This window comes from Musa acuminata, chromosome BXJ2-7, assembly GCF_036884655.1.
Source record: "Musa acuminata AAA Group cultivar baxijiao chromosome BXJ2-7, Cavendish_Baxijiao_AAA, whole genome shotgun sequence".
NCBI lineage: Eukaryota > Viridiplantae > Streptophyta > Magnoliopsida > Zingiberales > Musaceae > Musa > Musa acuminata.
In genome coordinates, this window is record NC_088344.1 from 34,392,195 (window position 1) to 34,407,805 (window position 15,611).

Consider the following 15,611-nt stretch of genomic DNA (forward strand, 5'->3'; position numbering starts at 1 on the left):
CATTTAGATCAATGATCAGATCACCACAGTACTATTGAGTCAGTCAGCTTCAATCACAGCAACAAAGTTATTTCACTTCCTACAATGTAACAAAGTTACATGCCTGCTTTAACTGAGAAAGTGAGTCAAGAGTAGATCTATGTAAGAATCAGGATCAAGAAATAGATAATGTGTATATCAAAGCATATGTGACATCATGACAACATCAAGAAAAAGTACTATGAACCACATTAAGGCATTGTCGTTGCAGGAATGATGAACCACATTTTACAGCACAAACTGACATGATGTTCTTGCTACATATACAAAATTCTGCTGAAAATGGGAAGTCAACCAACTACCACATGATAGATGGCATGAGATACAAAAAAGGCTGCACTTTGGAATAACTTGCAGTAGATACCAGCCAGAGATGTACCACAGAACCATCCAAACCATCTAACTCTTGAATCAGTTGCAGTTTGACATCACCACAGGAAGGAGGAGCATAAGCAAAAGACAATAATAGCCGGTTGAAGCAATGGAAGAATGAACATGAAATGGAAACTATCTAGCACTAGCAGCAGTCAGCCACAACTGGATCTATTGCCGTTCTATTTGGATGGTTACGTGACTGATGTTATACTCCCTTTTGATATACCCAATCACCATATCGAGTACAAGATCAGCATCTGCTTCTTGAGTGATCGTCACATGGCATGCTAGAAGAACCTTCCCTACAGTGATTGCCCATATGTGCAGCTCATGAATGGCCACAACACCATCCAACTGACAAAGCCCCTGTTCAAGTTTGGTTGCGTCGATTTGCCGTGGGGTGCTCTCCATCAAGACCTCAAGTATGTCCCTAAGCATCTTGATCGTTGTTACCAGAATGATGACGGAAAAGACAAGCGTGCATAACATATCGATTATCTTCCATTCAGGCTTCCACCATATTATTGCCCCTCCGATCATCACGCCTATGCTCTGGACGGAGTCACCAAGGACGTGGAGATAGGCACTATGCACATTAATGTTTCTTGTTTTCTCTTTAGCATCTTCTCTGCTGGCTGGGGCTTCTTCAGATTGGTGCAGCAGAGGTTTAAGATGTTCCTTGTTTCTGGAATCCTCTGCATGATTGTGGCCAGTGGCATGGCTATGACCATGCTCTGCATCATGTTCGTGATCATGATCGTGATCATCATGATGATGAGTGTGACCATGGTTTACATGACTGTGAACGTGGCCATGCTCATCATGACCATCACCATGGCTGCCATGACCATGATCATGCCCACCATGGCCGTGGCCATGGCCATGGTCATGTCCAAGCAAGACAGCCATAACAATATTAACAACCAAACCAAAGGCTGATACAATAAACATCAAGACACCTTGCACTTCACCTGTGTCATGGAGCAATCTTGCAATAGCTTCAAAAACTAGGATGCCAGTTAAGAGCCAAATAAGCTGGATAGACACCAGAGCTCCAAGAATTTCTATACGGAAGAAGCCATAAGATTGACGTGGTGTTGCTTCCCATCCTGATGCCCATATGGAGAATAATGAGATGGCAAAAGCAGCAACATCGGAGAGGAGATGTGTCGCATCAGTCAGAATTGCAAGACTGTTTGCTTTAATACCTCCAACAACTTCAACGGACATGAAAATGATGCATAGGACAACAGCTATTAGTAGCTTGCGCATAGAAGTGAATCTCTCTTGGGCATCTTTTGAGTTTGATCGGGAATCAGAGAAACCACATGCACTGCCACTACATATCTTGTTACGGTTTATGCTAGGTTCATCCCCTGGCAAATCTAAATTAATATCAATGATCTGCGAGGAATGGGAACTCTGTGCTTCCATCTGACAGCCAAGAAACAACTGTTAGGATACTAAAGTTGCAGAAGGATTCAAGGGAAAATAAAAATTGTAAAATAGCATCACCTTCCATGACAGCTAACAAAAGTGAAAAAAAAAACACACTAAACAATACAGAAATTTGATGACTATAGATATTAGATACTTCCCATTAGAACTAGTACATTTAATTGTTAGAGATAGTGTTCCGAACAAGTGTTTCTCCAATACAAGGAGGAGAGGACCTTCCAAGCTATCAATTAGAGAACTCAATAACTAATATAATTTTATTCAAAAAGAAAAGAAAATTGCATCCAAACATGAGTCCTTAGGCTTATGGCTTTCTAATAAATATAGGGGTTTGTGAGAAAAGTTAATCTCGTCACTTTGCCAAAACCCACTAGAAAGGGCACCTAAAACCCTTAAAATGCATATCTTAATAATAAAATAATTTGGCTACATATCATATACACATACTGGGACTCAAAAATAATTAGACATAAATTAGATCTATTTTGACCAACTAAATTAGTTACTATAAATATTGACAAAAGTCAGTAAATTTATTATACAAAAAAAAAGTTTACTACTAGAAGTTCTTAGTGAGGATAATCGGCCAACTCTCTTCTTTCTTGACTAGGAGTTGATTTGGGAAGGTCATTTTCCACACCCATTTCGAGGGGGATTCAGCTGTTCACTCTCTTCCAATGGTGGAAAAGGTACACACCCTTCTCCAAAACTATGTACAGTCATCCTTTACACAAAGGAATTCTGGAGGTAAGCTGGACAAAATTTGTACCGGATTAAAGTCTTGTTAAGCTCCACCGGGCTGATGAATTGACGGGTCAACAGGTTGCCAGGCAGAGCCATGAATAATTGACCCTATTTTTAGCCCATTTATGGTCAAGTAGGCAAACCTGGACCAAATAAGAACTGGAAAGTAGAGGGTTTGGCCACATCCTAACATTAGCTCAGTAGGTCTAAGAAGATAAAAGAATATGCATTATGGAGCACGTTACAACAAAAATGACACCAAAAGCTTCAGATAGGCATATGTAAAAATATTACACATAACTCGACAACTAAAGACGCTGCTAGTTATGCACGTGGATGAACCTTCGCAAGAAATGCACATTAATCCTTAGATACAGCTTCAATAGGCATGCCCATCTACAAGAACATGAATGGACAAAATCTGCACAGGTTTCTGTTAAGAACACATAAGACATATACTAAATTTCATACAAAAGCTCATAAGACAGGCACCTAATATGATCTGCGGTGACTCGAAACTGACTGACCAAAATAACCATGCATACTTGTGTGCTATCCCTTGACATCAACTAGAGAGGAACCAAATATATCTAGGTATGAAAATAGTGCATCATAAGCTTTCTTCCTCAAAATAATAAAATAATAGACAAAATGACTTCTTTCAGAAAATGACAGGCTAGCATAGCTCCACAGCTAGAGTCCATTAGGCCGATGGATTCCTTGAGATAAGAATTGGAATTCTTGTTACATGTACTAAAATAATCAAAGCCATATTTATTTCGTAATGAAGCCCAACAAATATACTATCAAGCAATTGCAACCTAAAACTTCGGCCACTTGAAAGATCATTGTGTTTGGAATTGATATTGTATCTCAACTGTAAGGAAATTGTAGGTCTCAACCTAAATGAGCAATACAATACAGATAATTTATGGCATGACAAATAAAACAGGTAAAAATTAGTACTCGATGAAATCGTTTATAATGTCCAAGCCCAGCCAGTGCAGACAGGCAGGCTCATAGATCATGTATACATACATATGTACATGTTACATACATTCCTACATATACTGCAGTCCTACATACGTTCCTACACATTACATCCCATCCCATCCTATCCAACCCTGCTGGCATGCCATAACTGTGAAGATATGCTTTGCATTTGGTTTTGTTAAAAGAAAAAAAAAATCAAAGGCACAATCAATTCGAAGCAGACTACAGCAGGGATGGCAAAAACCAGAACAAAAATACATCATTAACTACCAGATTTAGGGTTTATAAATTTCGGAACAAAATTATTGAAAAGACAGAAAACAAATTAGATAGAACAAAAAACTCAAGCAAGAAAATTCTTCTTAAGAGTACACAAGCAAAGGATCACACAGAACTCTACAGCAACACAAATTAGACGAACTACAAACAAATCCAAGATTCACCCAACTATATCTGGAATTCCAAGACAGATGTAGGAAGAGAAAAAAACAATATACACAAACCAGGTCACAAAAGCCCGCACTTTCTCTCCTTCAAATCAAACATCAAACACTCGAATCTAAACTGGAGTCAATAGAGTGCTTATTGGAAGATCGGAACTCAAAGAAACAAATTCTTTCCACCAAAATGAGATTTTTTTTTGCTTTCGTGGAACGACCAAAGAGCGAATCTTTCGACGAAAAATCAGGATTCAGCGGTGATTCCTGGGGGAATAAGAAGGAAAAAGGGGGGGGAGAATCAGGCCGCTCCCACCCAAAAGAGGAGAAAGAAAAAAGGGGACACGGAAGGGGCCACGAGCCACTGCAGCGGTACCTGCGCGAGCGATCCCTGCGGAAAGCGAGGAGGGTTGAACAGCACCGCGGACTCCAAGACGCCGTGAGCACATAATGATTTGTAATGCTCAAGCGACAAGAAAGATTCACGCTCTGTGGCTCACATCGGATCGGATCGAATTAGAACGCGAAGGATCCGAACCCGATAAAAGAGGAGCAGATCCAAATATGAATTACAACAGTCATATTTGGGTGATCATAATTTCCGAGCCAAAAATAATAATTTTTTCTATAAGATTAAGACCTTCCGTATTTGATCTCCTAAATTTCATGACTAATCTATTCCACCTTAATGGTTCATATTATGTTAATTGGCAAGAAAAATTCTTCAGACTCTGACCAGTCCAAGTCAAACGTCCAAATTTAGTGCTCGCTCGAAACGCCCGCACCTGCTCCGAATCCAACCCAGCGAATCTACACATCATGTCTTACTAAATTAGGAAAGACTTAATTCAATGAAGACCTTGTTTGGATACAGTTCTCAATATTGGCATTGCAACTGTTTTAGATAGAGCCCTAAGGATGGATTCGAAATCTTTGTACTTGGACAGTGTTTGTTCTCCGCGAGTGTGTTGAAGTGGATTTATCGACAAAGAACTGGAAATCTCTTGAGGGGATCAATGTCAAAAAATTAATTCTGAGTGCTTCTCAATGTCACGAAACTAACTCCAACAACAACAACAACAAAGCCGTAACACAGCAACATACGGTAAAAGAAATAGCATGACATGAAAATAGCATCATACGGTAAAAGAAATAGAACACAGCAACATAGTGTGAATAAAGTGACAATCTAATCATGTTTTATATGTTTCAAGTGATAGACATGCATATTGGAGTTTGATACTTGAAAAGTAGAAACATGGCAGAGATCCATCGGATGATGAAATTAGTTTGCGTGGCTTAAAACACACCCTTCAGAGTTGCTAACATGGCGGAAAGGATTGCCTGTAAATTAAGACCAAACGCTTCCAAGGTTCTTCCCAAATGCAGAATCAGGTATTCTCTTACCGATTAATTCCCTCAACTCAAACTCGCTAGGGAATCTCTGCTCCTTTAGTTTGGAGAAAACCTACAATAAGGAAACCAAAAACATATATGTAGAATAATCAAGCAGCAAAGAAATGACAATTGCAAGAAATAAAATGTCAGATAAGTTTATCAATTGTTGTACAGATTATTAATCCATGCCTGCAAAAAAAATCATGATTGCTTTCATTCAATGTATTTCGAACTTCAAAGGTATTTTGAAATCAGATAGGCAACAAAATCACATACCATACACTACAGTTATTCTCATCTCCAAGTTTTCAAGTTAGATCTTTGGCAGATTGAACTTTTGACATGATATCTTGAACCAGGTTTCACATAGTTTACATCATATTGTCTTACTTTCTGGATAGGAACTCGCAACGAAAGATCATTAAGCAAGTCATACGTTGAATTCACAAAAAGACAACTATCCTCACTCTGGAAGATGCATGGTCAAAACGTTTTCTATATGATCTAATAATAAAGAAAAACACTCTCAAACTGACTTTCCAATTAATGAACCATGGTTTGCATGATTCCAAAATGAGAGCAGTCCTGGGATCTGTGATTGCTCCGATCCATTGATCCAGATCCAAAAAATAATATTATAAAAAGCCTAACAATAGTAAAAAGTTATATATACAATAAATATTCATATTTTAGTAATTTATTAATAGGGTAAATTCTAAGAAAAAAGGCCTTAAGTTTGAGAATTTCCCACAGAGCGCCCCAACTTTGAAAAGTTCCCACAAGGTGCCCCGGGTCATGTGAAAAGACCATTTTACCCTTGCCTTGATCGGACTCACCACCTCTTCTGCTAGACAACCGTCGCTCATAGCCCCACATTGCCATCTGCTGCGCTGTCACGAACAAAATTGTAAATAGGGTATTTAATGTAATGCTCATGTATATCCGTGTCTTTTAGTTTGTTTATGCTTTGTACAGCATGCAGAGGGATGGTCGAAGGCTTAACAACCCCAATTAGTTTGGGTTTGGTGGTCATTTTAGGCTTGTAAATAAAGGTTGTATCATGTGGACACTTGTGAGAGATTTCGATATGTAGTGGACCATTTGGACCCTTTGTTATGCAACTGTTCGGAGCTTGTAAAATCTGTTTGTAATTTGCATTGGTTATGAAATGTTTACTGAAATGATTGCTTGTAGATCCCGAGTGAGGCACTTTCTCTAACCCGTTTTCTCTTTTGTAGGTCCTAAGGGACCATGGGAGGTTTCGAGGAGACTGACCTTTGCGGACGGACTCGCAAGGGTGCCACACGACTTAAGGCAAAACCAGTTAAGTCCGTGACATGGTACCGGAGCGGGACAAGCACTCATAAAAACACTTGGCATACAAACGTGGGGGACCTAGCGGGTCTGTGTTGAGGGCAGCCAGCACGCGCAATCGTTTAGGGGAATGCGGGCATGGAGATGTAGGGAAAATGAGTCGCTCAAAGAAGTGGGCATCTGAGATTGACATTCAGAGGAATGACCAATCCTTCGCGCAAGAGGCACCACGAGGACAAGCAAGCTGGGAAGAATGCGTAGCGCACAAAGGTTAGGATGGCTGAGTTTGAGCTACGGCTCAACGTTGGCAACCATACTTGATGGTGCTCAAGGCAAGCGAGGCGATTGATAAAGGATGAGACCATGTAAGGTGGAATGAGTTGTTCAACGACTGAAAGAGTTATGCAAAGCTCATAGAGGCGAGGGGAATTACTAACTCGAAGAATTCGGTACTCATGCAAAGGCTTGTATGCGAACGATGGAGTGTTCGTGGCCATCCCAAGGCGATCGAAACTCGGTGCCATGGAGCATTGAAACTTTCTCTTCCGCATGAGAAGGATACGTCCGTGGTAGGCTGAAGTGTGCAGTGAGTTCAGCATTTTGCTAGGCCTTGAGGGGTGCAGTGGGGGTTGTATTAACGTGGAGTCACGATCTAACAAATGCGTTTGCGGGAGGCAAAACAATACACAGTTTGTTGAGGAGTACTTAAAAAAAATAAATAAACTTCACAAAACTTAACGGACCAAGCAAGCGGTGAGGAGTAGTCGCATGATCTCGCTTGGGATAATGCATTGCGAGATCAAGTGGGGGAGCGATCCAAGGCAACACAAATGAAGTCACCTTGGAGTCGATATGGAGATCGGACTCAATGGAGGGTTGACCCGTGAAATGGTGGGCACGAGGGCCACCATCAACTCAATACAAAAACGAGGAGCGAAGCAACTTGGGTGTAACTTGACGAAGTACCCAAGCCACATGAAGGGAGCCGGCATAGAAGATGGAATATGGAACAGAGGCATGGAGTTTTCCTTGGACAGAGGTCAAGGACATAAACTCTTTCAGAGGCAAGAGCGGGATCATGTCGTTCCATTGATCCCTCATTCTGATCGAGCTGGCTCATTCTACATGTTGTCAAAAGATGAAGGGAGCTTCGAAACATATGCACCTTACCTCAAAGAAGCATTTAACGGAGGAATTGAGGCGACTTAACTTGCGGAGGTGAAGTTGGGTTCAGAAGGCCTTGACACGAGGTAAGAGGACGCGGAGGCTAGTACTCTTGAAGATTATGCCACAGTGCTGCTATTCAAGTTGTCATGAAGGGAGCGGTGCGCAGCGGAGATTGTGCTGGTAGGGGCAGAGGCCCAGGATCCAGATAATGGTGCAACAATTTCAGCGAAGTCGATTGACTTCGGGAGCTACTAGGTGACGGACTGTCCTAGAGCGGTGCTTCGTCTAGGTGTGACCCAAGAGCGGGTGGACGACGGTTGATTGCCAAAGGAGCGAACACAATCGAAAGTGGAAGAGGCCCTGCAATATATTGGCAGAGGCCACACATAGAGGGATTACAATCCGAGTTCATCCCACGAGGATTAGAATATAATGAAGATGTCACCAGGAGGCGACATGGTGCAACGGATCGTGGTGGAACAGTTTGTGGCAATACGATACACACGAATATTATCCCGTGAGGGACTATAAGGTATGATCGGGAGCTACTAGAAGCTCCACTTCGATGAACAACACGACGGTAAGAAAGGTTATTGATTCAAGGAGTGAATGTCATGGTATCGTAGAGGCGGGTCTTCTGTGCGTGCATCGAATATTGCATCGGATGAAAGCCTTGGTCATCAACACATGGGGGCTATGTACCATCGAGGGAAAAGTTCGAATGCAAGTATCAGTGAGTCCCATGGGGGAGACTTGATCATACAGAAGTATGATCGAAGCGGTTGGAGAGTTGAACTGCTCTAGAGCTCATATTCGCTTAAGGGCGCTTGGTAAGTCAGAAGACAAAGCCGAGTAAGTGAACGTTGCTACCAAGGAAACTAAGGAGAACAGAATCGATGCAAACCCTACAACATGATGGCAGAGGTCATGCATGGGAGTTGCAATCTGTCTTTCCATTGACCAAGGGAAACTGCTTGGAGAACATAGAGGTGTTGAAGCAAGGGGTCGAAAGGGGCGAGGAAGCGATGACGAGTCCAAAGGGACTTAGCTACCCAAAACCAACCATCGGTTAGAAGGGAGGTGGACTCGGAGGAGTGCCACAGTACCAAAGGGCAGATCTACCGATCGTGAAGAAAGTGATGCAAATGCGAGGCGACGGATAGTAGGGCCATGGGCATGGCAGCGCCATAGTACTGTAGAGGCGGGACTTCCGTGAAGTCATCGATCCTTTGTTCTCATAGAGAGAGAACGCTTGGTCGTGAAAGGGGCCGAGTTGGTGGAGAATACAGAGGCAAACTCTAAGTACCGAGACAAGACTAAAGGGCAAAGGCCAAAGAACTTAGTAAGACCGGTGTCAACTAGCTTCTCATTAAAGATAGCCGAAAGTAAAGGTCTGTAGGTCGATGCAAGAGTGCACGACCAAGGAACGAAGCAGGCAGTATGTGGTGTTATACCTTTGCTATTCAGTGGAGTAGGCGACAGAGAAGATGGAGAAGACGGTACAATCCTAAAGGCGACCAAAACTACTAGAGACTTGCTCCAAGTTGAGGTAAAAACTTCTTGCATTCTAGAAGTTCGATGGCATTGAGAAGGTGAATCACAGTAGCTAACTCAACGCAAGGAGTGAAAACACTTCAAGTGCTTTGGAAGTGTGAGCAAAGAGCGAGCGAAGGCTAGTAACCAGCTCGATGCATGGAGTACAACCCTCAAGGAGACGGGTGAAGTTGAGTAACCTTTGCTTTCTCAACTCTTAAGAGAATGGGCAAAACCGAGTACCATAATTCTCTTATATATATCTAGCAGAGGAGCTCTGCACAGGTTCAAAGACCCTTCGAAAAAATCGAATTAAAGACAATAGTTGTCAAATCCTCACCAATGGTAATCAGTGCTACTGAGAGTAGATTATCTGCTTCATTTCCCAACAGAATGCCAATCGAAAGCGGAAGTGATGCGAACCTACTTGGAAGTGACAACTAAGTGAAAAGAAGAATCGATGGGCAAATTTTGTGGAGGAAGGACTCAAAAACTTTAAAAGTTTGCGAGGTGATGCTCGTTAAAGCTCTAACAGACATCCACCCAGTTCAAATAACATGAGACATTTGAAAGACTAGCACATACCAAGGATGGTCTTTTCCTTCATATGAAGGATCCGCAGGAACCAACAAGGATCAACACAACTCAGCCAACCCCACACTAGAGTCAGAGTCATTGACAAATTGAAACAGCATGGCGGATCAAAAGTTTGACTACTCAACAACAGCAGCAGAGAGCAGCTGAGAAACAAGAGGCGCATTGCAGCTGGAGTAGAAGATTGAAGACTCAGTAAAGGCGAGGAGTTGCAATGTCGGCAAAGGCTTCGACAAAGACGTCGAAGGAATAAGTGGGGGAGAATATCACGGACAAAATTGTAAACAGGGTGTTTAATGTAATGCTCATGTATGTCCATGTCTTTTGGTTTATTCATGCTTTATACAGTATGTAAAGGGACGGTCGAAGGCTTAACAGCCCCGATTTAGTTGGGTTTGGTGGCCTTTTTAGGTTTGTAAATAAAGGTTGTGTCATGTGGACACTTGTGAGAGATTTCGATCTGTAGTGGACCATTTGGATCCTTTGTTGTGCAACCGTTTAGAGCTTGTAAAGTTTGTTTGTAATTTGCATTGGTTATGAAGTGTTTATTGAAATAATTACTTGTGGATCCCGAGTAAGGCGCTTTCTCTAACCCGTTTTCTCTTTTGTAGGTCCTAAGGGACCATGGGAGGTTTCGGGGAGGCTGACCTCTGCGGACGGACTCGTAAAGGTACCGCACGACTTAGGCAAAACCAACTAAGTCCGTGACAATGCGAGGGGGCATGGGAGAGGGGGGGAGGGGTTGCAGTCCGCTCTCGCCCGTGGCCTCCATCGCTGGTTGTGTACCTCCTTGCTGTCCACCACCAGCGAGGAAAGAGGCGGCACACCCTCGCTGTTGCCCATAGCCCCTCCTCGCCATCTGCTGTAGGCAAAGGGAGGGGGGGCCTGCTCTAGCCCTCAGCCTCCATTGTTGGCCGTGGAGGGGCCACAGAGGTTGCACTTCCATCAATGGGCAAGTCCCAATAGGAGGGAGCAACTGGCAGGGCAGAGATGCAGTGTCCAATGGGGGCAAAATGATCATTTTGAAAAAAAAAAATGCTCTGTGAGAATTTTTCAAAATTTGGATACTATTTGAAAATTTCTCATACTTATGGGCTTTTTCCAAGAATTCACCCTTATTAATATTATATTTTTATAAAATAATATATGGGAAAAGGAGTTGTGGGTCAAGGGTTTTCTCCTCTCCCTCATAAAAAAATTGTGACCTCTTCCATGTTCTCACTTTCCCTCTCTCTTTCATCAACATGCAACATCTAAGTAGCAACAGCCAGTGAGAAATGTTTCTGGGACAATTGCAGCCTACAAGTGGCATCCAACAACCAAATAATCTAGCACTGGTAGCTCAGGTAAGTATATCTCCCCTTGTTTTCTTCCCTCTCCTCTCCTTTTCTCCCCCTTCTTTTTCCATCATTTCCTTTTCTCCATTGATGTGATCACCAGCAGGATTTTATGGAGATGGTAATTGGTTACTGACCAATCTCAATGATCAATCACCGAATACTCAAAAGAAATCAGTGCTCAGATAAGCTAATTCGTGAATGATGTTTTGCATTATAATTTGCAAAAAGAGCAACCATGTATTATAGAACAATTACCTCATAAACAATTTGTTATTGTCTATTCAGAAAAATAATTGAGCTTGTTACTCACTAAGCAACTCAAAAAATCTCAGTTAACACAAAGCCAAATAATGTTTTAAAGTTATTATACTATAACTAAACAACACAAAGTGGATGCAGAAAGAAAATATATTATTTTTATCATGCAATTGCAGATGAGGCCTGACACTGGTCGGAAGTGTCTGCATCTACATGACAGTAGATCAAATAGACCAAAACAGCATGTCAAATTCTTACATGGAGCAATTAATGTTTTAGCAAATCTGAACTACAGGACATGTTATTCCTGTGATTATGGCAAGCTTGAGTCATGTGAGGTCGAATATGGTTGAATCTGAACATAACAAAACTTTGCCACAAAAAATATGCAGCATGGCAGGTATTATTCAGATGGCAATATCTTAATATTAAAGCCAGCAACTAGGTACCTCTGTGATAGAAATCATGAATCATGTTTTCAGAATACCCTTGCTAGGATCCTTTCCTACATGAACACCCAATTAGCACCACTATTGGTGAGGTACAAAATATCCTTTTGTCCATATTTTGATCCAACACTCAATAATTGGAAGGCACTGTCTACCATGTACAATTGGAACATATGTTCTTCCTTCTGGTGGTGTAGTTGGATTTGAAAAACTAAATTTATGTTAATTTCAGGCCACAGGATCATTATTTCTTTATTTTCTTGTAATCAAAACGCAAAATGTCTTTTCTTTTTGCTTAAAACTAGTATAATAGAAGCTTAATTTTTCTCTAAACAGCCTTCATTTCTTCTTTCAGTGAGGTGGGGTCATTCAGATCAAAACCATCTGCTGGTTTTTATCACAGCAGCCATATATTATCCTCTAACATACTTCTTTCTACGTTAATTACACAACAAATCCAGGGTAGTTGTGTAACATTCAACTTTATCATGTAAGAGTGCAGATAAAAATTCAGCAATAGAACCGTAGATATGTTGAAGTACATCACAACCTTCTTGTAGAGTGAATTGAAAAACACAACAACACACACATATGTATATGCTCAAAGAAGGCCAACTTATATTGCATATATATGCATGTACCAAATAATGCTTATATCTACATGCTATATATGTTTGTCTATGCTCTTTTTATCATACTACATGCATGGATCTACCTACCTATATATGCTTCCATGCTTATGTGTAACAAAAATGTGTTTGAAAAAAAAATCATATAAGTAAATTTCTAAGGTCATCCTATTTTCTTCAGTAATTAGAGCGAATAATGAAAATATAAAAAACTAAATGTTCACAAATTATTCCAAAGAGAAGTCCAATGCACCATACTTCTGTCAATGAAGAGAGTAAAGATCAACTCTCGCCATTGCATATTGTTGCTCAAATTTTACAAAACAGGTCAAACAATATGTTTTTTGAAATATTTAAAATGCTTTTGAGATAGATTATGCATGAACAGAGTACATCTCAAATGCAATGGACATAAAAGCAGGAGTATCCCATAGTTGCTTAAAATATACAATTCAACAAGTGGAATCATGATGTGGCAGCACAAGAAATCACAAAAGACACTCTAAAGGGTCAGAGACATCTCTTACCAATTCACCATCACAGTAAACCTCAAATGCACCAGAACTCTGCAGAGTTGATTGCAAGAAATTGCCAAAAAGCCAAGTCGATGCTATAGCACCAAATCTATTGGCACGCAAGGAGAAGTACCACGGAGGCGGAGCCATGCCCAGCCTAGGGAATATCTGATCACCTGCTGTTATAATTGCAATAACTCCTATTTGAAGAACAGGGACAACTTTGCCCAGTACACGTTTTGGAAAGGCTGGGGGATAATTTGACAATATCACATCAATCCCAGGAAATGAAGTTTCCAGCATTTTCTTCATTGTCATTGCAGAACCCCTGAAGCAAATAAAATATTCATATTACCAAGTGATGTCAAATGAAAACTCCTCATATTCTGAGATGAATCATATGTTAATCATGTTATAAAATAATCAGTGCCATTCGTATTTCATCAAGTTGAAAAACCATTTTTCGGAGTAAATCCACGTAGAATACTTACAAGCTGTAGGATCTCTTACTGCTAGAATTCTATTTCATGTTCAAAGAACAAACATAGAATTTAGGCCAATTACCAAATGAAGCAAAGATAGTACTCGAAGTCCCAATCAGAAGAAAGAAAACAGTGAAATACATGTTCCTCACAAAAATGGAATAAAGAACAGAACCAGCACTTATGAATTTGACTGCAGTTATAATAAAATAAAGCATGGGGAATACAGCAAGAAAAAAGAAAATCAGGTAGATATTTCGGATGAAAGTAATATAAGTTCAAACTAGTAGTATAAACATGCAGTCTTTCCACTTCTTCCTTCTATCAAGTTAAAATACAAAAATCTCTCGGCAGCCATCCTCATCCTATGTTTGTTCAATAATATTTATGATGATAATCATATATCTTAACGAAAAACTTCAGGTCACATGCAGCAACCATAATTCCACCCGATCAAGACTTCTACGCAAGGTGACAAATCCACCTAGTTCCCAACGCAAAGCTAAATTTCCAGCTGCCATAAGGAATGGTATAGAAGCATCCCTCAACTCAATAAACCAGATAAGAAGGTATAAATTTGCCTATATCTCTATTCTTGACTTACAGATAAGAAAATTATATGACATTAGTTGTACAATAATTCTACTTATGAAAATACTGATTTCATCTGTAACAGTACTTACATTTGCTAAAACCAGTTAACTAGGAGTCCAGAGAGGTGTAAAATCTACATAAAGATAGTTGGAAGTAAACGGATGAGCAATGATCATATTAACTAGTTGTTTGGTAACCAAACAGAAAATCATTCAATAATATATCAATCTTTTCCCCTTCTTCAATCCATATTTGTAATTAAAATCACTAGAAAACTCAGAGTAAATATATTATTATCAACAAAAGCTTCAAGATCGAATCTTTATCGAAATCCAACATTGATGAAACAGTTCAGAGTCGAGCAATAATTAAAAGAGGAGAATAATTGATACCTATAAGAGCAGGAAACGCAGAATTTCAACTCGACCGTGGTGCCATAACCAAGTCCACCGACTTCCGGATTCTGCAGAGTCAAACACATGGCGACGCCTATGAATCAAAAGTACCATAACAGAAATTTTCTGTTCCGAAAAAAAGAGGGAATGGTAACAACCGGTACCTGCGGCGTGGTGGGGAAATCGGCGGTTTGGTGATGGGAGGGAGAGGAGTGGGGTTGGGGGTGGGGGTGGGGGTGGGGATGAGGGTGGGGGTGGTGGAGGCGAGAGGAAGGCTTAAGAGGAGGCGGGGGCGGTGAGGTCGAGAAGAGATTGACGAGGTCGGAGAAGAAGAGGAAGACAGGAAACCCCAGGAGGAGAAGCTGCACGCGATCCATCGATGGCGATCAGAGCGGCGCCCGTCGGGGAAATCAACAAAAGGGACTCGGAACTCGGAATGCCCCAATTCGAAGCAACTAATATAGCTAATAAGAGCTGTTAAGAAATGAGGGAAAACATTCCATAAGATAACAGCTTTAATACATATATATATATATATATATATATATATATATCATCATCATCATCATCAAAATAACTCAAATTGACTATCACCATACTCATATATAGTTTGGATTTAAAAAAATTAAAAATAAAGTACCTAAAATATTATTAAAACTTTAAATATTTTTATCCTAGTAAATTTTAATATAACTTATTTATCTAATCAAATTATTAAACACGAAACAGAGTTCAAAATTAATTGAGATTTACTTCCGCACTTGTCATATATTATAGTATTAGAAAGTTGAATATTCTAAATGATGATACTATAAAACTATGTTGAGGGAATGCTTGATATTTAAGAAATGGGTTCAAAGAATTTGAGGAATATTTTCGAACAACGATTCAATTGTA

General features: G+C 40.4%; 2 protein-coding genes across 3 annotated transcripts; both read right to left on the reverse strand.

The window, feature by feature from the left end:
• Nucleotides 1–205: 205 nt before the first annotated feature.
• LOC135585005 (metal tolerance protein 1-like) lies at nt 206–4,517 on the reverse strand. Of its 2 annotated transcripts, none has more exons than XM_065118323.1 (2): nt 4,423–4,517; nt 206–1,848 (listed from the first exon to the last, which is right to left on the reverse strand). In XM_065118323.1, the coding sequence occupies exon 2, from the start codon at nt 1,846–1,848 to the stop codon at nt 583–585; it is 1,266 nt and encodes a 421-aa protein (XP_064974395.1). In that variant the 5' UTR covers nt 4,423–4,517; the 3' UTR covers nt 206–582. The 2 variants fall into 2 exon arrangements, with proteins under 2 accessions (XP_064974395.1, XP_064974396.1); XM_065118324.1 differs by lacking the exon at nt 4,423–4,517 and adding an exon at nt 4,113–4,309.
• Nucleotides 4,518–5,214: 697 nt separating this feature from the next.
• On the reverse strand, nt 5,215–15,201 carry LOC135617755 (selT-like protein). Its single transcript, XM_065118325.1, has 4 exons — nt 14,879–15,201; nt 14,712–14,782; nt 13,256–13,571; nt 5,215–5,514 (listed from the first exon to the last, which is right to left on the reverse strand). The coding sequence occupies exons 1-4, from the start codon at nt 15,089–15,091 to the stop codon at nt 5,398–5,400; spliced, it is 717 nt and encodes a 238-aa protein (XP_064974397.1). The 5' UTR covers nt 15,092–15,201; the 3' UTR covers nt 5,215–5,397.
• Between the last annotated feature and the right edge of the window lie 410 nt (nt 15,202–15,611).

Coding starts and splice junctions, on each gene's coding strand:
- LOC135585005 (XM_065118323.1), bottom strand. CDS start 1,848: ATGGAAGCACAGAGTTCCCATTCCTCGCAGATCATTGATATTAATTTA.
- LOC135617755 (XM_065118325.1), bottom strand. CDS start 15,091: ATGGATCGCGTGCAGCTTCTCCTCCTGGGGTTTCCTGTCTTCCTCTTC. Junction 14,783..14,878: donor ATTTCCCCACCACGCCGCAG/GTACCGGTTGTT, acceptor TTGACTCTGCAG/AATCCGGAAGTCGGTGGACT. Junction 13,572..14,711: donor TGCGTTTCCTGCTCTTATAG/GTATCAATTATT, acceptor TATTTGCTTCAG/GGGTTCTGCAATGACAATGA.